Below are 16,370 nucleotides of genomic sequence, written 5' to 3'. Positions count from 1 at the left end.
TTTTCAGAGATCCGGCAGCGCGGGATGCAGTTGCCCTGGGTGGTGCGGGGCCTGCTAGGCCCGCGGCTCCATGTGATCTGGGCCTCGTCCTCTGCAGTGGGCTGGACCACACCCAGGAAAGCTCTGGAAACTGGTCAAGCATGGGGCGAGCATGGCTCGAACGCCACTGTGACCACTGTGGGAACAATCTCCCGAGCAACGCTGTGTCTGTCTCGTTCCGTAACAGGCTTCTGGTCACTGAAAATGGCCCTGTGACTTGCCGGGGTGAGGTGGGGGAGGAGTCAGAAATGAAAGTCAAGGAAACCTCTCCAGGGAGCTCGCATTTTAATTCTGCTCTAAAATAAAGCCATCTGCTTCCCTCTCTCCCTCCACCAGGCAACACCCCAGCTTTCTGACGATCGCAAAGCAGAAGTTACAGGACATTCAAATAAGAGGGTGTCTTCTTGGTTTGGCTTGGGATAAAAAGGAGACGAGGACATTTAGAAATCTGTCATCTCCAATTCTCTTTTCAAGCCAGAACTGAGAGCATCATGAATACATAGATTCTCTAACATTTACTAAAGTGCTATTGTCGCCCGGCCAAACAAGCAAACTAACATGATGTTCTAGTGCAAACTTCCTTGCCAAACTCTAGCTCATCTGTCCAGAAGATTTCAGGTAAGAGACATGTAACATGCTTAGGCCCATCCCTATATAACCCACGCCCACTGCCAGTCCTGGCACCAGTGACCAAAGGCAGCAACCAATTCAGAAGATAAGAAACGAATCCCAAGTGCCTACTAGATACCGTGCATTCCTTGTCCTGACAAAAGCTTTCCAAAGTAAGCATTATTATGATCTCCGTTTTACAGATGAGGAAACTGAGATTTCCCTAAGGCCATAAAAGTGAAACCAGGGCCCCTATTCTCAAGTTCAGCATCCTTTCAGCCCTACCCCAGTCTCCGGGAGAAATGCCTTAATAGCTGAGAAAACTTCTTCAATGGTCAATTTCCCACTAAGAAAAATGACAAAAAAAAAAAAAAAAAGGGTTTTCACAGAGCTCATGGGAATAAGAACAAAACCTAATGAAAGCTGTTGTGATACAAGATGACAGTGGAACCAGAAGCAGTTAAGAGTCAAAGTTGAAAACCAAACAGTCCCAGGACGAAACACCAATGGCTGGAGTTCAGTTAAGAAAAGAAAGAGAAAGAAGAAAGGAAAAAAGAGGGTAAGTAGGCAGGGCTGGAAAAGACATCAGAAAATCAGAGAAAAGATGGAAAACCAGGGTCCCAATTGTTGGGGCAAAATCACCTCTAAAGCAAAGGTTCCCCTTGTCCCAGACACTCAATCCCCAGCTGGGTGTAGGCCGGCCGGCTCCACCCCAGGAGGCAGATTGAACATCACTTGACAACTGTCTGCTGCCCCCTCTCTGACACAGAGAGGCCTGGTTTTCATCTGCGGTGTTGCCTGGCCCCTTCCTCAGTAACCAGGTCAGATGAGGTCAACTCCAACCCCAGTGTGTGTGTGTGTGTGTGTGTGGGGGGGGGGGTATCACATGATTTGAACCTGGCCCATCACAGAAGTCCATCACTCCACCCCTGGCTTCAGGGATGTGCCTGGGGTCCAAGACATACCCTTGAGAGACGCCAGACTGGCTGAGAGTCTGGTGCTTTAGGGAGCCGCCTGTTCCACCTACAGAGGGAACTAGCCTGGAAAAGATGCCCTGGCAGAGGAGCCAGGAGAAAATGGTAGCAGGTTCCTGACCAGAGATCCAGCCAAGCCTGAGGCCAGACCCATGTCCGGACTCTTCAGCTGTAACACACGCCATCAAAGCCCTGCTCTTCTGCCCAAGCAGCCTGAACTGAGTGGTCCCAGCCACACCAGGAACCCCGGCCAGCACGAGGAAGCGCCCCCAGGCTCCTCCTGTCTGATGGAAGGACTGTTGCCTCGGGGAGCGTGGGCAGGTAGCTGCTGGCGTTGGGAGGTCATGGCTTCTCTGTATGGCGCTCCACACTCCACCACCAAGATGCAAAAGCTCCAGAGAATAACAAGCAAGGGTGGGCTCTGCCCTGACAGTGGCGTCTAACTGAAAACCAGGTAATTACCTGATACACATGGAAGGCGTTGGCAGCTTTGCCCCGGAGAAACACTGATGGGATCCAGACGTTGATCAGAGCTCGGTTTGATCTAAACAGAAGAAAGATCGAAATGGATCATTTCAATTTACAAAAAAAGGGAGGAAGCTATTAATATTCTCCTCTAAGAGGCATACAATGTATGACAACATGTGTTACACTTGATAGTAGACTAAAGGAGCAGTTCCCAGTTTCACTACTTGGTCGCCCAAGATTATTTTTAATGGACTTAGTTTAAAATGCTCGTGTGTGTGTGTGTGTGTGTGTGTGTGTGTGTGTAAAATTTACAGATGCAGTTCACATTCTGGAATGAGAGACAGCTGCCCTTCAGTTCCTACTACCTGAGTGAAGTGGCCTGTAATTTATCTGAACCTCATTTTGCTCATCTGAAGAGGGGGTTGATCACAGGAAGACTCCACGAGGCTAGGGAGGGTCAAGAGCACTAATGCTCACAGGGTTTCTCCAGTGTTCAGATGATTCATGCAGCATCCTCACTGTGCCCACTTTAGACCCTGACCCCCATTTTAAGGGGGGGTGGCGCTTCTCTGGTGGCTGAGTCTATAAAGAACCTGCCTGCTAATGCAGGAGACCCACGTTCAATCCCTGGGTCAGGAAGATCTCCTGGAGGAGGAAATGGGAACCCTCTCCAGTATTCTTGTCTAGAGAATGCCATGAACAGAGGAGCCTTGTGGGCTACAGTCCATGGGGCCACAAGAGTTGGACATGGCCTAGTGACTAAACCAGCAACATCACCTCATTTTAAGATCAGACTCCTTGAGACCAACACTCATGGCCATGCAAGCAGTGGCTGTTTGGGGCAGGGGGAGGGGATTTCAGAAAGTCAGGCACCAATAACCACTCTTGCAACTTTTCCAAAAGCACTGTGTGGTTTGAATAGAGCAAGTTTTATTTTTAATTCCATTACTCTAGGAGGTGGGTCAAAGAGGATCTTGCTGAAATTTATATCAAAGAGTGTTCTGCGTATATCTTCCCCTATGAGTTTTTTTTTTTTTTTAATTTTACTTATTTATTTATTTTTGGCTCTGCTGGGTCTTCATTGTTGCATGGGCTTTTCTTGCAGCAGGGACTATTCTCTAGTTGCAGTATGCAAGCTTCTCACTGGGGTAGCTTCTCAGTTGCAGAGACGGGCTCTAGGGTACTCAGGCTTCAGTAGTTGTGGCTCTTGGGCTCTAGGGCACAGGCTCAATAGCTCAGCAGTTGTGGTGCTGGGCTTAGTTGTTCCTCGGGATGTGGGATCTTTGCAGACCAGGAAATTGAACCCATGTCTCCTGAATTGACAGGCGAATTCTTTACCACTGAGCCACCAGGGAAGCCTACCTCTAAGAGTTTTAAGTGTCTGGCCTTATATTTAGGCCTTTAATCCACTTTGAGCTTATTTTTGTTTACAATGTTAGGGAGTATTCTCATTTCATTCTTTCACATGCACCTGTCCAGTTTTCCCAGCACTCCTGATTGAAGAGGCTGTCTTTTCTCCACTGCATATTCTTGCCTCCTCTGTCGAAGATAAGGTATCCACAGGTGCATAGGTTTGTCCCTGGGCTTTCTATTCTGTTCTGTTGATCTATTTTTCTGCTTTTGTGCTAGTACCACATTGTCTTGATTACTGTAGCTTTGTGGTATAGTCTGAAGTCAGGGTTGAATAAAGCAAGATTTAAATTCAAATGCAGAATCATTTACTGAGCATGTACCATGGACGGATCCATGCTTTCACCCAGATCATCTCAGTTGATCCTTGAAGGTTACTTGAGGGAACTTCAAGGGTTCTTTCAGTAGCATGACAGTTCTGCCTTATTGGATGACTTTAACCACACTCTGAGTCATGGGTGCACACGCCCACCATCACCACTCTTTGACAGCTGGATCAACATCATGCAGAGCTGATAAGTTGTCACTGAAACTTCCAGAGCACTCCTAACAGCTCTCGTAACAGTACTGTGCATTTCTGGAAGGGCTGGGAGGTCCCAGTCCTTGCTTCCATTCAGAGCTGTTCCAGGGACAAACACTTTTTCTCAAGCTCTCCTTCTCTCTAAAGAGCAGATCATAAAAATTCGCCAGCCTCTTGTGCTTGGAACACAGTTTGAGGCGCTGATGATGGAAGATTCCATGACTCAACAGCCTCACAACCTCCAGGGTAAAGAGCATTTCATTTTCACAAAGAAATGATTCTCTCCTTAAACAGCATTTCTTCTAAGCTCTGAGCCAAGGCGCTGACCCCCTTTCATGGGGCAAAATAAGCCCTATTGATCACCTCCCTGGGGATCTGAGTACAACCTGCAATTCTGAGCCACTGAATTGGCTTGGGTACCTAACAACACCTCTCCTGGAAAGACCCCCAAAACTGTGCTAGTGATCAGTGTTCCCCCTTCATTTCTGTCAGCCAGGGGAAGGGTGCAGAACTGTAACTAATACTCCCATTTTCATTAACCTCCCAAGAGATCACACAGGCTGGTTAGGTGCATTCCCCTTTCAGAGTCTGTATCACACTGTATTAGAATTGACTGTTTACGCAACCATCTCTCTCCTTCTCCTCCTTCACCTCTAACTTCCATGACCCCCTCACCAGCACTTAGGGCCTCTTGACGCCCCCTGCCTACTCTCTCCTCCTCTCTCTACTTCGGCCTCACAAGGCCAGCTGTGATCTGCAGCTTATGAATGAGGAAACTCAGGCCCAGAGGGATTAAGTGGCTTACCCAAGGTCACACCGGGTAAGTGATGTCACCCACTTAGCTGTGAGTCCTGCAGCTAAGGTTTCAACTTGGCTCAGCCCGGCTCTAACAAAGTGCTCTTCCTCAAAATGTCCCTCCCTCTGTCTCCAGAAGCAGATGGACAGAAGACACCATCTCTTGGGGAGGCTAAACCTTCCTCCACTCAGCACAACTGAATGAGAAGAGGGAGGTTCTGCTTGACCCTGACCCGGGACTCACTCCACTCTCTTCAGCAGCCCCACGGGGCTATTTGGTCCAAAAACCAAGGCAACTCAATCAGAAGGAGTCAGCCTGAAGACCAACTAAATAGCCTAGGGGTTATAGCAGAGGCACCAGATAGAATTAAATCCAATCAAAAATCAGACCAAGGTACTGAACTCTTGTGTTTCCAATAACTCTGGGCCTGCAAACTCAAAACTGGAACAGGAGACACCCAGACAATGGAACCAGTGGAGTGGGCCGGATGAGTGGGGACTGAGGCAAGCGGAGGGGCATGCGCCCCATACAGCAGAGGCGGCTGCCGTTCAGCTCCAGCTGATGGTGGCCTTGCCGGGATTTCTTCTTCTAAAGAAACTGGAGAAATTTAAATTTTCATGTGGCATCTTCCAACTCTTAAATGTCAGCCAAAAAGATTAAATTGTTTTTCAACACCCATGGAGGGAGATTAAAAACACATCTAAAGGCCGGACTCGGGCTGCAGGCGGACAACTCCCCAACTCTACAATAAGCAAATCAGCCTCACAGATTTAAACAGTCTTTTTTTTTTTTTCTTTGCTGTGGTCTCCTGGGACGTGAGCCAAGCAACAAGAATCCTGTTTCTAAAAGGCCCTTCATGAGCAAGAGCCATGGACTTACATTTCAAAATCCGATAAACTCTGGTCTTCAGAAGTTTGACTCAAATCTCCAGGCACCTGCCATCAGGAGAGGGGGGAGGGGGAGAGAGAAAACACATCATGGTTACCATGGTTTGCATAATCACGGGAAATTCTGCCTCTCAACGGTCCCTGAACATTTCCTATTCAGAACGAGGTGAAGAAGCAGTTACTGGAAAATAGTAAGAGATTTTGTGGAAGGATGGTTAGAGACGGAGTTACAGTAATAAAAATATGCCACCATGAAAGGTCTCAATTACCTTCACGGGAAAAAAAGAGCTGTTAATCCCATTGAGATCACTGTGGACGTGAAAAAGCATGTAATTTTGGAGTGAGAGAGGCCTAATTCAGAGCTGAGAGGTGTGATATCAAATATGCAATGGCAAAAAAAAAAAAGTCACTGTGACCAGGGTGATGGTCACATGCACAGACACACCTGGTGTGCAAACACAGGGGCCAATTTCTGTCCCCCGAGACGGCTCCATCCTTTCCCCTCATGTGTAGGCAATTTAAGGCAGCTGAGTATGACCTTCTCCTCTGACTCAGAAGGGCCCCATGAGAACAGGACAGGGTGCAGGATGCTAAATTGCCTGGCGGGATGGTAATTCTCGCAGACAGCAGACAGCTGGCACTGGTAGATGCTCAGTCAATCATGATGTTATCAGACCCTGGGAGTGAGTTTCCTTTTGTGACAGGATCGTTTGTGAACTGGAGGTGACTTCCCTGGTGGTCCTGTGGTTAAGGATCCACCTGCCAATTCAGGGGACACGGGTTCTGTCCCTGGTTCAGATCCCACATGTCCTGGGGCAACTAAGCCCAAGCACCCCAATACTGAAGCCCTTGCGCCCTACAGCCTGTGCTCGGCAACAGGAGAAGTCACTGCAAGAAGAAGCAGTCCAACTACAGAGTCGCCCCCACTCGCCACAACCAGGGAAAGCCCACGTGCAGCAATGAACACCCAGCACAGCCAAAAAATGAAATGCATTTTTTTAAAAGAAGAAAAGGAATGTGAACTGGACAGAATTTAAGACTGTGGATCAAAACTGAGAGGAATCCAATGGAACAGAGAAGGGGGAGAGGTGACGAGGGAAACGGGCCCTTCATTTCACACTGTGCACCTTTAGGGCATTTATGTTACCCGCGATCATCATTAATTGTGGTGAATGGGGACTTCCCTGGTGGTCCAGTGACTAAGATTCTGTGCTCCCAAAGCAGGGTGCCCGAGTTCAATCCCTAGTTGGGGAACTAGATCCCACATGCCACAACTAAGAATCGCCGCAGCCAAATGAGTAACTTTTTAAATGATTTTTTAAAATCGTGATAATGATTCCGGGGGTGGGTAATGTCCCCCAGATGAAGGAAGAGAGGCTCGCAGAGGCCGAACTTGTCCAAGGCCGCACACGTAGGAAGGGGAGACAAGTTCAGATCTGTTCCACTTTCAAGGCTTTTCTACTACTAACCCTTAGCAAACAAGAGGAAAAGGCAGCTCCAAGGTGATGGGAGGAGGAGAGACTTGACAAAGCTCTGGCTGAACAGAGGAGAAGACACCAGGAGGCAGTCCCTAAAGAAACAGCAGGCTCCTCTGGGAGGCAGAAGAGGGACGGTTAGGCAGCCTGGGCTCTGGGACCACATGGCTCCTGACCTAGTCCTGAGCCCCTACCAGCGCAGCCACGAGCAAGTCACCCGACTTCTCTGTGTTGCACTGTCCTTGCTGGTGAAATGGGTATAACGGCCATAGGCATAGGGTTACTGTGAGCACAAGAGGAGCTGACACATCTTGTGTGTGTGGAACAGTGCCAGGCAGAGGGAAGGTCTCCCTGACTGACTTGTTTGCTCTAATAGTAATACGACAACACGGGGCTCCCCAGGTGGCTCAGCTGGTAAAGAATCCGCCTGCAATGCGGGAGACCTGGGTTTATTCCCCGGGTCGGGAAGATCCCCTGGAGAAGGGAATGGCTACCCACTCCAATATCCTGGCCTGGAGAATTCCATGGACTGTATATAGTCCTTGGGGTTGCAAAGAGTCAGACACGACTGCGTGACTTTCACTCACTCACTCACTGAATAACATGACAAGCACTGAGAAGGAACAGCAGTGTGCTATCCTTGACACCAGACTCTCATCTACCAGCAACCCTCGGGGTGTCTCACCCTCTATTCGGCAGCCCAGATGGAGGATGGCCAAGCTGAGCCCTTTCCAGGTTCCTGGAGCTAATCAGCAATTCAACTGGGCTCTGGGCAGCAGGCTTTGCTGAGGAGCTGATGTTGAGAGTCTTTGAAGTCCAGCAAAGAGAAACCTGCCTAAGCACTTGAGAAAACGTCAATTTCTTCCTTCTTTCTCTGTTTTAATTGGGGGATCACTGCTTCACAATGTTGTGCTGGTTTCTACCACACAGCACCAATCAGCCATGCGACAGCCGCTCTGCAGCGTCTGACTCTTTGCCAACCTTGGACTGCAGCCTGCCAGGCTCCGCTGTCTGTGGAGAGAGATATATATGCATATCCTCTCCCTCTTGAGCCTCCCTTCCCCTACTCTGCCAATCCCACCCCTCCAGGTCGTCACAGCACCATGCTGAGCTCCCCGTGTTACACCACAGCTTCCCCCGGCTAGCTATTTTACACATGGCAGTGAATATATGTCAGTGCTACTCTCTGAATTTGTCCCATCCTCTCCTTCCTCTGCTGTGTCTACAAGTCCATTTTCTATGCCTGTGTCTCTGTTACTGACCTGCAAACAGGTTACTCAGTACCATTTTTCTAGAGTCCATATATACGTGTTAATATATAGTATTTGTTTTTTTCTTTCTGACTTATTTCACTCTGTATAACAAGCTCTAGGCTCATCCACCTCAGTTCAACTGAGTCACGTGCATTCCTTTTTATGGCTGAGTAGTATTCCACTGCATATATGTATGACAATTTCTTTATCCATTCATCTGTTGATGGACATCTAGGTTTCTTCCATGTCTTGGCTATTGTAAATAGTGCTGCGATGAACAAAAGACCAGGAACTCCCTGGGCTGGGAGTTGGGGTGGCCCTGTTGTTAGAGGGACTGTCATTTTCCTCAGGGCATCTAGGGTGGGAGCAGGTACAATCCCTTGGGGGAAGCCATGAGGTTGTGTGTACCAAGATCACTAAAACATCTCCATCCTTTGACCCAGAAATCACACTCCTAGGATTTATCCAGAGAAAACAAAGATGTCAACAAAAATTTACATCAAAGATGATTCCTCGTTCCAGGCTTAGACAAGTAAAAGAAAAAAGAATCTAATGGTACAACTATAGAGGAATGATTCAAGAAATTATGACATGTCCATAGGAGATGCCTGGCTTTAAAAAAAATGAGTTATACACATAAATACACACACACATACTCATGAGGGTACAAACACAAAAATAATTCTGGGAAAGTATGTAAGAAAACAGCAACACTGATAACAGATTAGGAGTGGGACTGGGGAGAAAAATGACGCTTATTTTTCATTCACTATCTTTCTGCAAGATTAAAAAAAAAATGATCGAGTGAACTGCTTTAAAAGAATTTAAAGGTGCTTTTGAAGAATGAGATGGCATTCCATGTGCAGTTATGAAAACATCTAAAAGATAAACCGTAACAGGAAAGCAAGAGCCGGCTACAGAGGGTGGGTGAAATACACTATCTTGGGTGCAAAAATGGGGAAGGAAGAGTATCAAGTTGTATCTATTTATTTTTGCAGTAGGAAGGTATAGAAGTGAAGTTCAAGGCACCAATCAAAGGGTTAGGTCCAGGGTTAGGTCCCTGGGGTTAGGGCCTGGACAGCGGGGTGGGAGTGAGGCTACTCATTCCACACACTTCTGTATCTACTATTTCAGTTTCGAAATAACCTAATACCCATTAAAAATGTAAACTAAAATGTATTATCTCATCAAAGAGTGCTCTCGATAAATTTTTAATGGCACAGGAAAAAAGCTCCTGTTCTCCGCTTAATAAAATGCTACACATGTAAATCCATGGCTGATTCATGTCAATGTATGGCAAAAACCACTACAATATTGTAAAGTAATTAGCCTCCAATGAATAAAAATAAATGGAAAAAAAATAAAATAAAATGTTACTATGGAATTCCGTGGTGGTCCAGGTGGTTGGGACTTCGCACTTTCACTGCTAAGGGCACTGAGGCAGGAACACTGGAGTGGGCAGCCTTTCCCTTCTCCAGGCGGATCTTCCCAACCCAGGAACTGAACAGGGGTCTCCTGCATTGCAGGCAGATTCTTTACTAGCTGAGATACCAGGACTCGGATTTAATTCCTGGTCAGGGAACTAGGATCCCAAAAGCTGTGCGGCACAACCAAAAAAAAAAAAAATTTTTTTAAAGCTGCTATTAACATGAACTGCAAATACTCAGTATGAGTCCTGGGTAAAACTAGCAATGACTGTGGATCAGTAAGGTGAGGATGGAAGAGATCCGAAAGACAGTGGGGTATTAGAGAGAGGGCAGTCAGATGAATCTGCAGCATGTGTCTGGACTTCTCTGCACTTTCTACAAGAAGATGCATTAATCCTGTAACCACTAACAGACACATCTGTACCGCGTTACCGTGTAAAGTAAATAAAACATTCTTTCCAACCCTCCCCCGCTGGACGGGACGGCCTGTGTCTTCAAGTCTTCCTTGCATGGGGATATAAGAGGGCTGAGGGCACCTCTGAAGCCCCTCTTCCAAACACCACTTTCCCCCTGCTGCTTCTACATGGAACCCAGTGCCTTCTCTGGAACTCGGTTCTCTGAGTTTACCTCCACACCTAAGCCATCACTTTGCTGACAAAGGTCTGTTGAATCAAAGCCTTTTGACTTTTGGTTTTTCCAATAGTCATCTATGGATGTGAGAGTTGAACTGTAAAGAAGACTGAGCACCAAAGAACTGATGCTTTCAAACTGTGGTGCTTGAGAAGACTCTTGAGACTTCCTTGGACTGCAAGAAGATCAAGCCAGTCAATCCCCAAGGAAATCAGTCCTGAATTTTCATTGGAAGGACTGATGCTGAAGCTAAAGTTCCAATACTTCAGCCACCTGATGCAATGAGCCGACTCATTGGAAAAGACCCTGATGCTAGGAAAGACTGAAGGCAGGAGGAGAAGGGGATAACAGAGGATGAGATGGTTGGATGGCATCACCGACTCAATGGATATGAGTTTGAGCAAACTCTGGGAGACAGTGAAGAACAGGGAAGCCTGGTATGCTGCAGTCCATGGGGTCACAAAGAGTCGGACACAACTGAGCGACTGAACAACAACAAGGCTAGGAGAAGCTCCCTTGGCTGGACGTGAATCAGGCAAACAGATCAGAGGCAGGACTCCCAGACCGTGAAGGCACCACTGACATCATCACAGTACCTTTTGAGTGCAGCCTTGTCTCAGTTCAGATGTGAACAAAGCTTGGACAAAGGGAACCTCATTTACAAGAAGAAAAGTTTTGACTGCCTGTCCCACCAGGCTGAGGGGAAGGGTGACCAGAAGGACCAAAACAAAAGACAAGTTGAGGTCTTTAAGGACAGATGCCATTCACTGTACAGTAACGTGAACAAAGAGCTTCTTCAGAATGGTCAATTATAGAAAGAAGGTAAATGTATGGCAAAAACCACCACAACATTGTAAGGCAATTATCCTCCAATTAAATTTTTTTTTTTAAAAAAAGAAGGTATTTTCCAATAGATAACTTTCCCTTTAGGTATGCTTGGCGTGCTATAGCCCACGGGGTCTCAAAGAGTCGGACACGACTTGGCAACTGAACGAAACAACAAATGCTTGTTTGTAGGGACCCTCTTGGACAGTGGGTGTAAGAATCTGAGAGCTGTTAAATCCTTCCCACTCAGGAACTTTTCTTCTAACTGGTGGCATTATCGGCATCAGCAAGTCAGGAGACACGAGTCAGCCTCTGTTTCAGGGAGGCTGGCTGGTAAAAGAATCCATGAACTTTCTGACCTCGGTGGATCTATCTTGAAAATGAGGCCTGGGTCGACAGCAAGTGCATGGCACTGATGGCAAATCTTATTCACCAACTTAACCAGCTGTCTTTTCATACTGTCTACAGAGACTGGAGAAGGGAGAATCTGGGGGTTACAGCAATCATCCCAAAAGCTGATTGACTTCCAATTCTGGCCATGAAAGAAGTGTGGGGCAGATATTTTGTAAGAAAAATCAGCTTTCTATTGATACTGGCCAAAAACATCCCTCATGCCTTCCTGAAGCCTCCGGACTCTTGGAGAACATGTCTCCATGATGGAGCCTTCTTTTCGGTTCCCATCAACACGGAGCATGAGTAAGCATGGTCATCCTCACTTCCCTTCTCCCGGGCCCCACAGAGAAGGCAGCTCACCACCTGGGCCTGCAGTTTGGGTGAGGGGTCAGGGCCAATATGCTAGTCTGTAGGGCAAGGCAGAGCCCATGGCTGGAGACACAGAGCAGCCGGGATTTCGAGGTCTTTCTGGAGCGAACACCCCAGGTGCTGCCCACATTAGCATGTAGGGACAGGCGAGACCCACAGACAATCAGAACCCTTTTTCATCTCTGGGTGCACAAGGCAGCCTCCACTGATTGTCTGAGAGGCCACGTGGCTCTCTGAAAGCCCTGCTAGAAAAGCAACAGAGACGGCGGCTGCAGGGAAAGCCAGTGTGCAGTGAACACCTTTTGTTGATGGTCAGTCACCCAGTCATGTTCCACTCTTTGCGACCCCATGAACTGCAGCACGCCAGGTTTCCCTGTCCCACAATATCTCCTGGAGTTTGCTCAAACTTATGTCCACTGAGTCAGTGATGCTATGTAACGATTTCATCCTCCATTGCCCCCTTCTCCTCCTGCCTTCAATCTTTCCCAGCATCAGGGTCTTTTCCCTTGAATCGGCTCTTAGTGTCCAGTGGCCAAAGTTGAACACCTACTATGCACCAATGCATTCGCACACTTAATCCTCCAATAAACATGTGAAGCAAGTATTACTGCAAGTCACGTCCCACTCCTTTCTTTCCCCAGCCTGTGTGCAGCTGGCTCGTCCCCCATCTTTCAAGATTCAGCTAAAAGAGGACTTCCTGTGAGACACCATCCTGACCACCAGAAGTAAGCACACCCCCCACTGCCACCCTGGACCATCCCCGGGGCTCAGGCTGCAACTGGCTGCTCCCTGCAGGCTCGGGGACGGCAGCCTCCACGTCTTCCCCATTCACACTGGCCCTGGCATACTGTGGGCACTGACTGAGCATCTGGGGCTGAGGAGCGAGGGAATGATGAAGGAAGCTCCATTTCCACGGAAGTATCAATCAAGCCTCCAACTGCTCTGGAGCAAATCTGCAGTCGTCATGCATGAGAAGGATGAGCTAGTTTGGAGATAAGAGGAACCAAAGGAAGAGAATCACAGTCTTTGTCTTCTAATTACAGGGCTCTCGGATTCACTGCTTGGAAGACGAGGCAAAAGGCAGACAATACAGGACAGTGAATCTTGGTCCCAATCATGAAATGACACCCATAATTTATGTCTCCCAGGCGCTTTCTCACACACCCCTCTTCTCAAATAGCTGTCCCCAAAGCGATTAGCTCTCACTTTGCACTGCCAGAAATGACAACTATTTCCCATTCCACCAATACCCTGCTTTCTCATCTCACTTTTTAAGAAGGAACAACACGTCGGATGCACGGCTGTCTCCAGCTTGGTCAGCTGGGCCAGAGGACAGCCCTGTGCTCTCCGCATGTCCCCAAGAGGGAGGCAGCTGTCTGGTCTGGACCACTTCAGGGTTCTGTGCTTACCTGTTAATTTGTTCTTTTGTTTGTACAAATATACAATTAGAGGCATCAGCAGAGGCCAAAGACTCTCTGCTGGGAATAAAGAACTGGCAAACAAGAACTTTACAGAGTCTTTACTTCTGTCCTCTGAGTAGTCCTGGAAGCTTGCACAAACGCATCCTGGCACACTTCTGTGAACGTTTTTTGGATGTGTCTGTTTTTCCCCAAAGACTCTGACGGTCTTTAGGACCATATTTTCAGGGCCCAAAATGATATCAGGTACATACTGATCACTCGGAGCAGGTTTCCCATGGATGAATAGACACAGAGATGAACAAATAGATGGGGGACGGGATGGTGGATGAGAGTAGAAATGAGAGGGTCGGGTTGGGAGAGAATTACCTAACTTATTGAGAATGGACATCTAGTTTTTTTCCCCAAGTGATTAAGTTTCATGGACAGCATCTGTACAAAGGGCTTACTAAGTGGCATTTACTCTCACGGTTCAGAGACGGAGTTCAAGGGCATTGGACAGAACAGACAGACGTTTGGGGCCTGGCAGTCCCCACCCACGAGTGAAGCGCCCGCTGCTCCAGCAAAGATGTACACACCCTCGTTACTCAGACGTTTAGTCCACAGATCCACATTAGTTTCCTCTTACAGCCCTGGCACTCTGGGTGCCAGGGAGTTGGCAGAGGAGACGAAGGAGCACACAGTCCACCCAGGGAGACAGTCTTTGAACAACTAAGGACATAATTATGGCGTGAAAAGTCCACAGAGAAAAACCAGGCTCACTAAGGTGTCTGGGAAGGTGGTGGGGAGAGGGTTCGGAGGGACCGTGGTGAGAGCTGGGGCCCGACGGAGGACAGCAAGGCTCTGGCCTTTGCTCAGGTGGAGGAAAACCTCCAAGTGGATTTAAGCGAGAGAGACTGGAAGAGACCCCATGTGAATAAGTCACTCTGGCTTCAGACGAAAGACTGGGCAACAGGCAAGAGGAACAGCCAGGAGGCTGCTGAGCAAGCGTGTGTACACAGACACACACACACACACACACACATGCCATCTTGATTCTGCACGCCAGATCATTTGCCAACCTGTTTGCCCACTGCCTTTTCATCGACAGATTTTTTTTAAGGCGGACCTCTAAGAAGAAATCCGCAACTGTCTATAGCTTCTCTAGGTTTAACTGCTAATAGAAAGCTACTCTTCAGTTATAAATTTTCAGACAATCTTGAGCGAGAGACTCAGGCTTCTTAGGAAGGAGCTGAGAGCATTCGACTTATCCAAACTCACTCCGCTACAGACGAGGAGTAGCTGGGTCCCCCGTGCAGACGTCTTCAGCCTCACACCAAGTCAGGGGGTCCTGTCTGCTCCTGACAGGTCTCCAGAGTTTCTAGAAGCTGCTGCAAAGGCTGAGTGGAAGGAGCACCTCCCCTCATGCCCCTCTTCAGCAAGAGCAGCTTAGCTTCTAGGGACTTCTGGAGGTCCAGTGGTTAAGACTCTGCTTCCACTGCAAGGGGCAGGGGTTCGACCCCTGGTTGGGGAACTGAAATCCTGCATGCTACACGGCAAAAGCAAACAACAGCAGAAGACAACAAAAACCAAAAATAAACCCTAGCTTCTATCAATACTTTAACCCATTTTCCAAACTGAGTTTCCAAGGCAGACCTCCTTTCAAAGAAAAGGTTGCACCATCATGATTTACTCAAGAAGACAGAAGTAGGACACGCTGAGCAAACTGCCTCATCTCACCCTCAACTCTCACTGAACAGCCAGAGACAGAGAGGCACAGAGCTACCAGAAGATGCCAAGGAGAAGCGTCACTGTGCAAAGTCTAGAATCCAAACGTGCCCTCCCCAGGCTTCCACTGTTAACTGGTAGTGTGTGCAGGGTTTCTCTGAATATGCAGCAAACAACTGGAGCTGTCAGTTAGAAATCAGCCAGACCACAAGCCGCATTAACAGCACTAAGAAGTATCAAGGAGGTTTAAGCGGCAGGTCTGATGAGCTCACGGCTGCAGACGGGAGCCGATCTGGATCTATCTGGGTTGACTGCGCTGGAGACACCAGGCTGTAAGGACAAGAGAAGCCCCCCACCCCCACCCCCTGGCTTGTTCATTTTTACATTTCCGGTCCCTAAACCCACTATATCTCTCCAGATTCAAGATCAGGGGTTGGTACACTATGGCCCACAAGCCAAATCCAGCCTGTGTCTGTAAATTAATTTTCTGTGGAACACACTGCCACAGCTATGATGTGTGTGTACCACCTGCGGCTGCTCTTACTCTATCCCCAAAGTCCAGTCCCTGTGACAGAGACAGTAGAACCCACGACACCTAAAACGTTGACTCTCTGGGCATCTGTGGGGAAAGTTTGCCCACTTCTGCTGTCGCTGATGGCTGAACAGTGTAGAGCAACTATCAGCAATTTCAGGGAACACTTCTTCACACAAACGCTTGAGCTCCACAGCTTCACGAAATGACTTTCAGTGACCTGAGAGTAAAGAGACTCCCCAGATCTTCATGGAGGAGGAGGAATAAGAAGTGAGGTTTAAGGTATCGTGTATTAACGCATTTATGTGGAACCCAGAAAAACGGGACCAGGGGGATTTGCAGGGCAGGAATAGAGGCATCAGGAGGTGGGGGCAGAGGGGGGAGGAGACAGTGGGACAGACTGAGAAAGCAGTACTGGCATGCATACACTACCATGTGTAAAATAACTAGCTAGTGGGAAGCTGCTGCGTATAACACAGGGAGCTCAGCTCACTGCTCCGTGGTGACCCAGACGCGTGGGATGGGGAACGGGAGGGAGGCTCAAGAGGGAGCGGATATATGTGTGAAAGTGTTCGTCGCTCAGCCGTGTCCGACTCTCTGTGACCCCATGGACTGCAGCCCGCCAGGCTCCTCTGTCC

The 16,370-nt window shown here is 48.2% G+C and overlaps 1 protein-coding gene across 2 annotated transcripts in view; it reads right to left on the bottom strand.

Annotated features, from left to right (window-relative positions):
* The window catches only part of SNX29 (sorting nexin 29), a 577,193-nt gene that overhangs the window by 179,467 nt on the left and 381,356 nt on the right, over positions 1 to 16,370 (bottom strand). For both annotated transcript variants that reach the window (XM_070460803.1, XM_070460804.1), the window contains exons 17-18: positions 5,696 to 5,751; positions 2,085 to 2,166 (exon numbers count right to left, since the gene is read on the bottom strand). In XM_070460803.1, the coding sequence (XP_070316904.1) occupies positions 2,085 to 2,166; positions 5,696 to 5,751 (138 nt within the window). The remainder of the gene's footprint in view (positions 1 to 2,084; positions 2,167 to 5,695; positions 5,752 to 16,370) is intronic.

This window comes from Odocoileus virginianus, chromosome 33, assembly GCF_023699985.2.
Source record: "Odocoileus virginianus isolate 20LAN1187 ecotype Illinois chromosome 33, Ovbor_1.2, whole genome shotgun sequence".
Taxonomy (NCBI): Eukaryota; Metazoa; Chordata; class Mammalia; order Artiodactyla; family Cervidae; genus Odocoileus; species Odocoileus virginianus.
The sequence above is the reverse complement of the archived record's forward strand: the minus strand, read 5'-3'. Positions and strand labels throughout refer to the sequence as shown.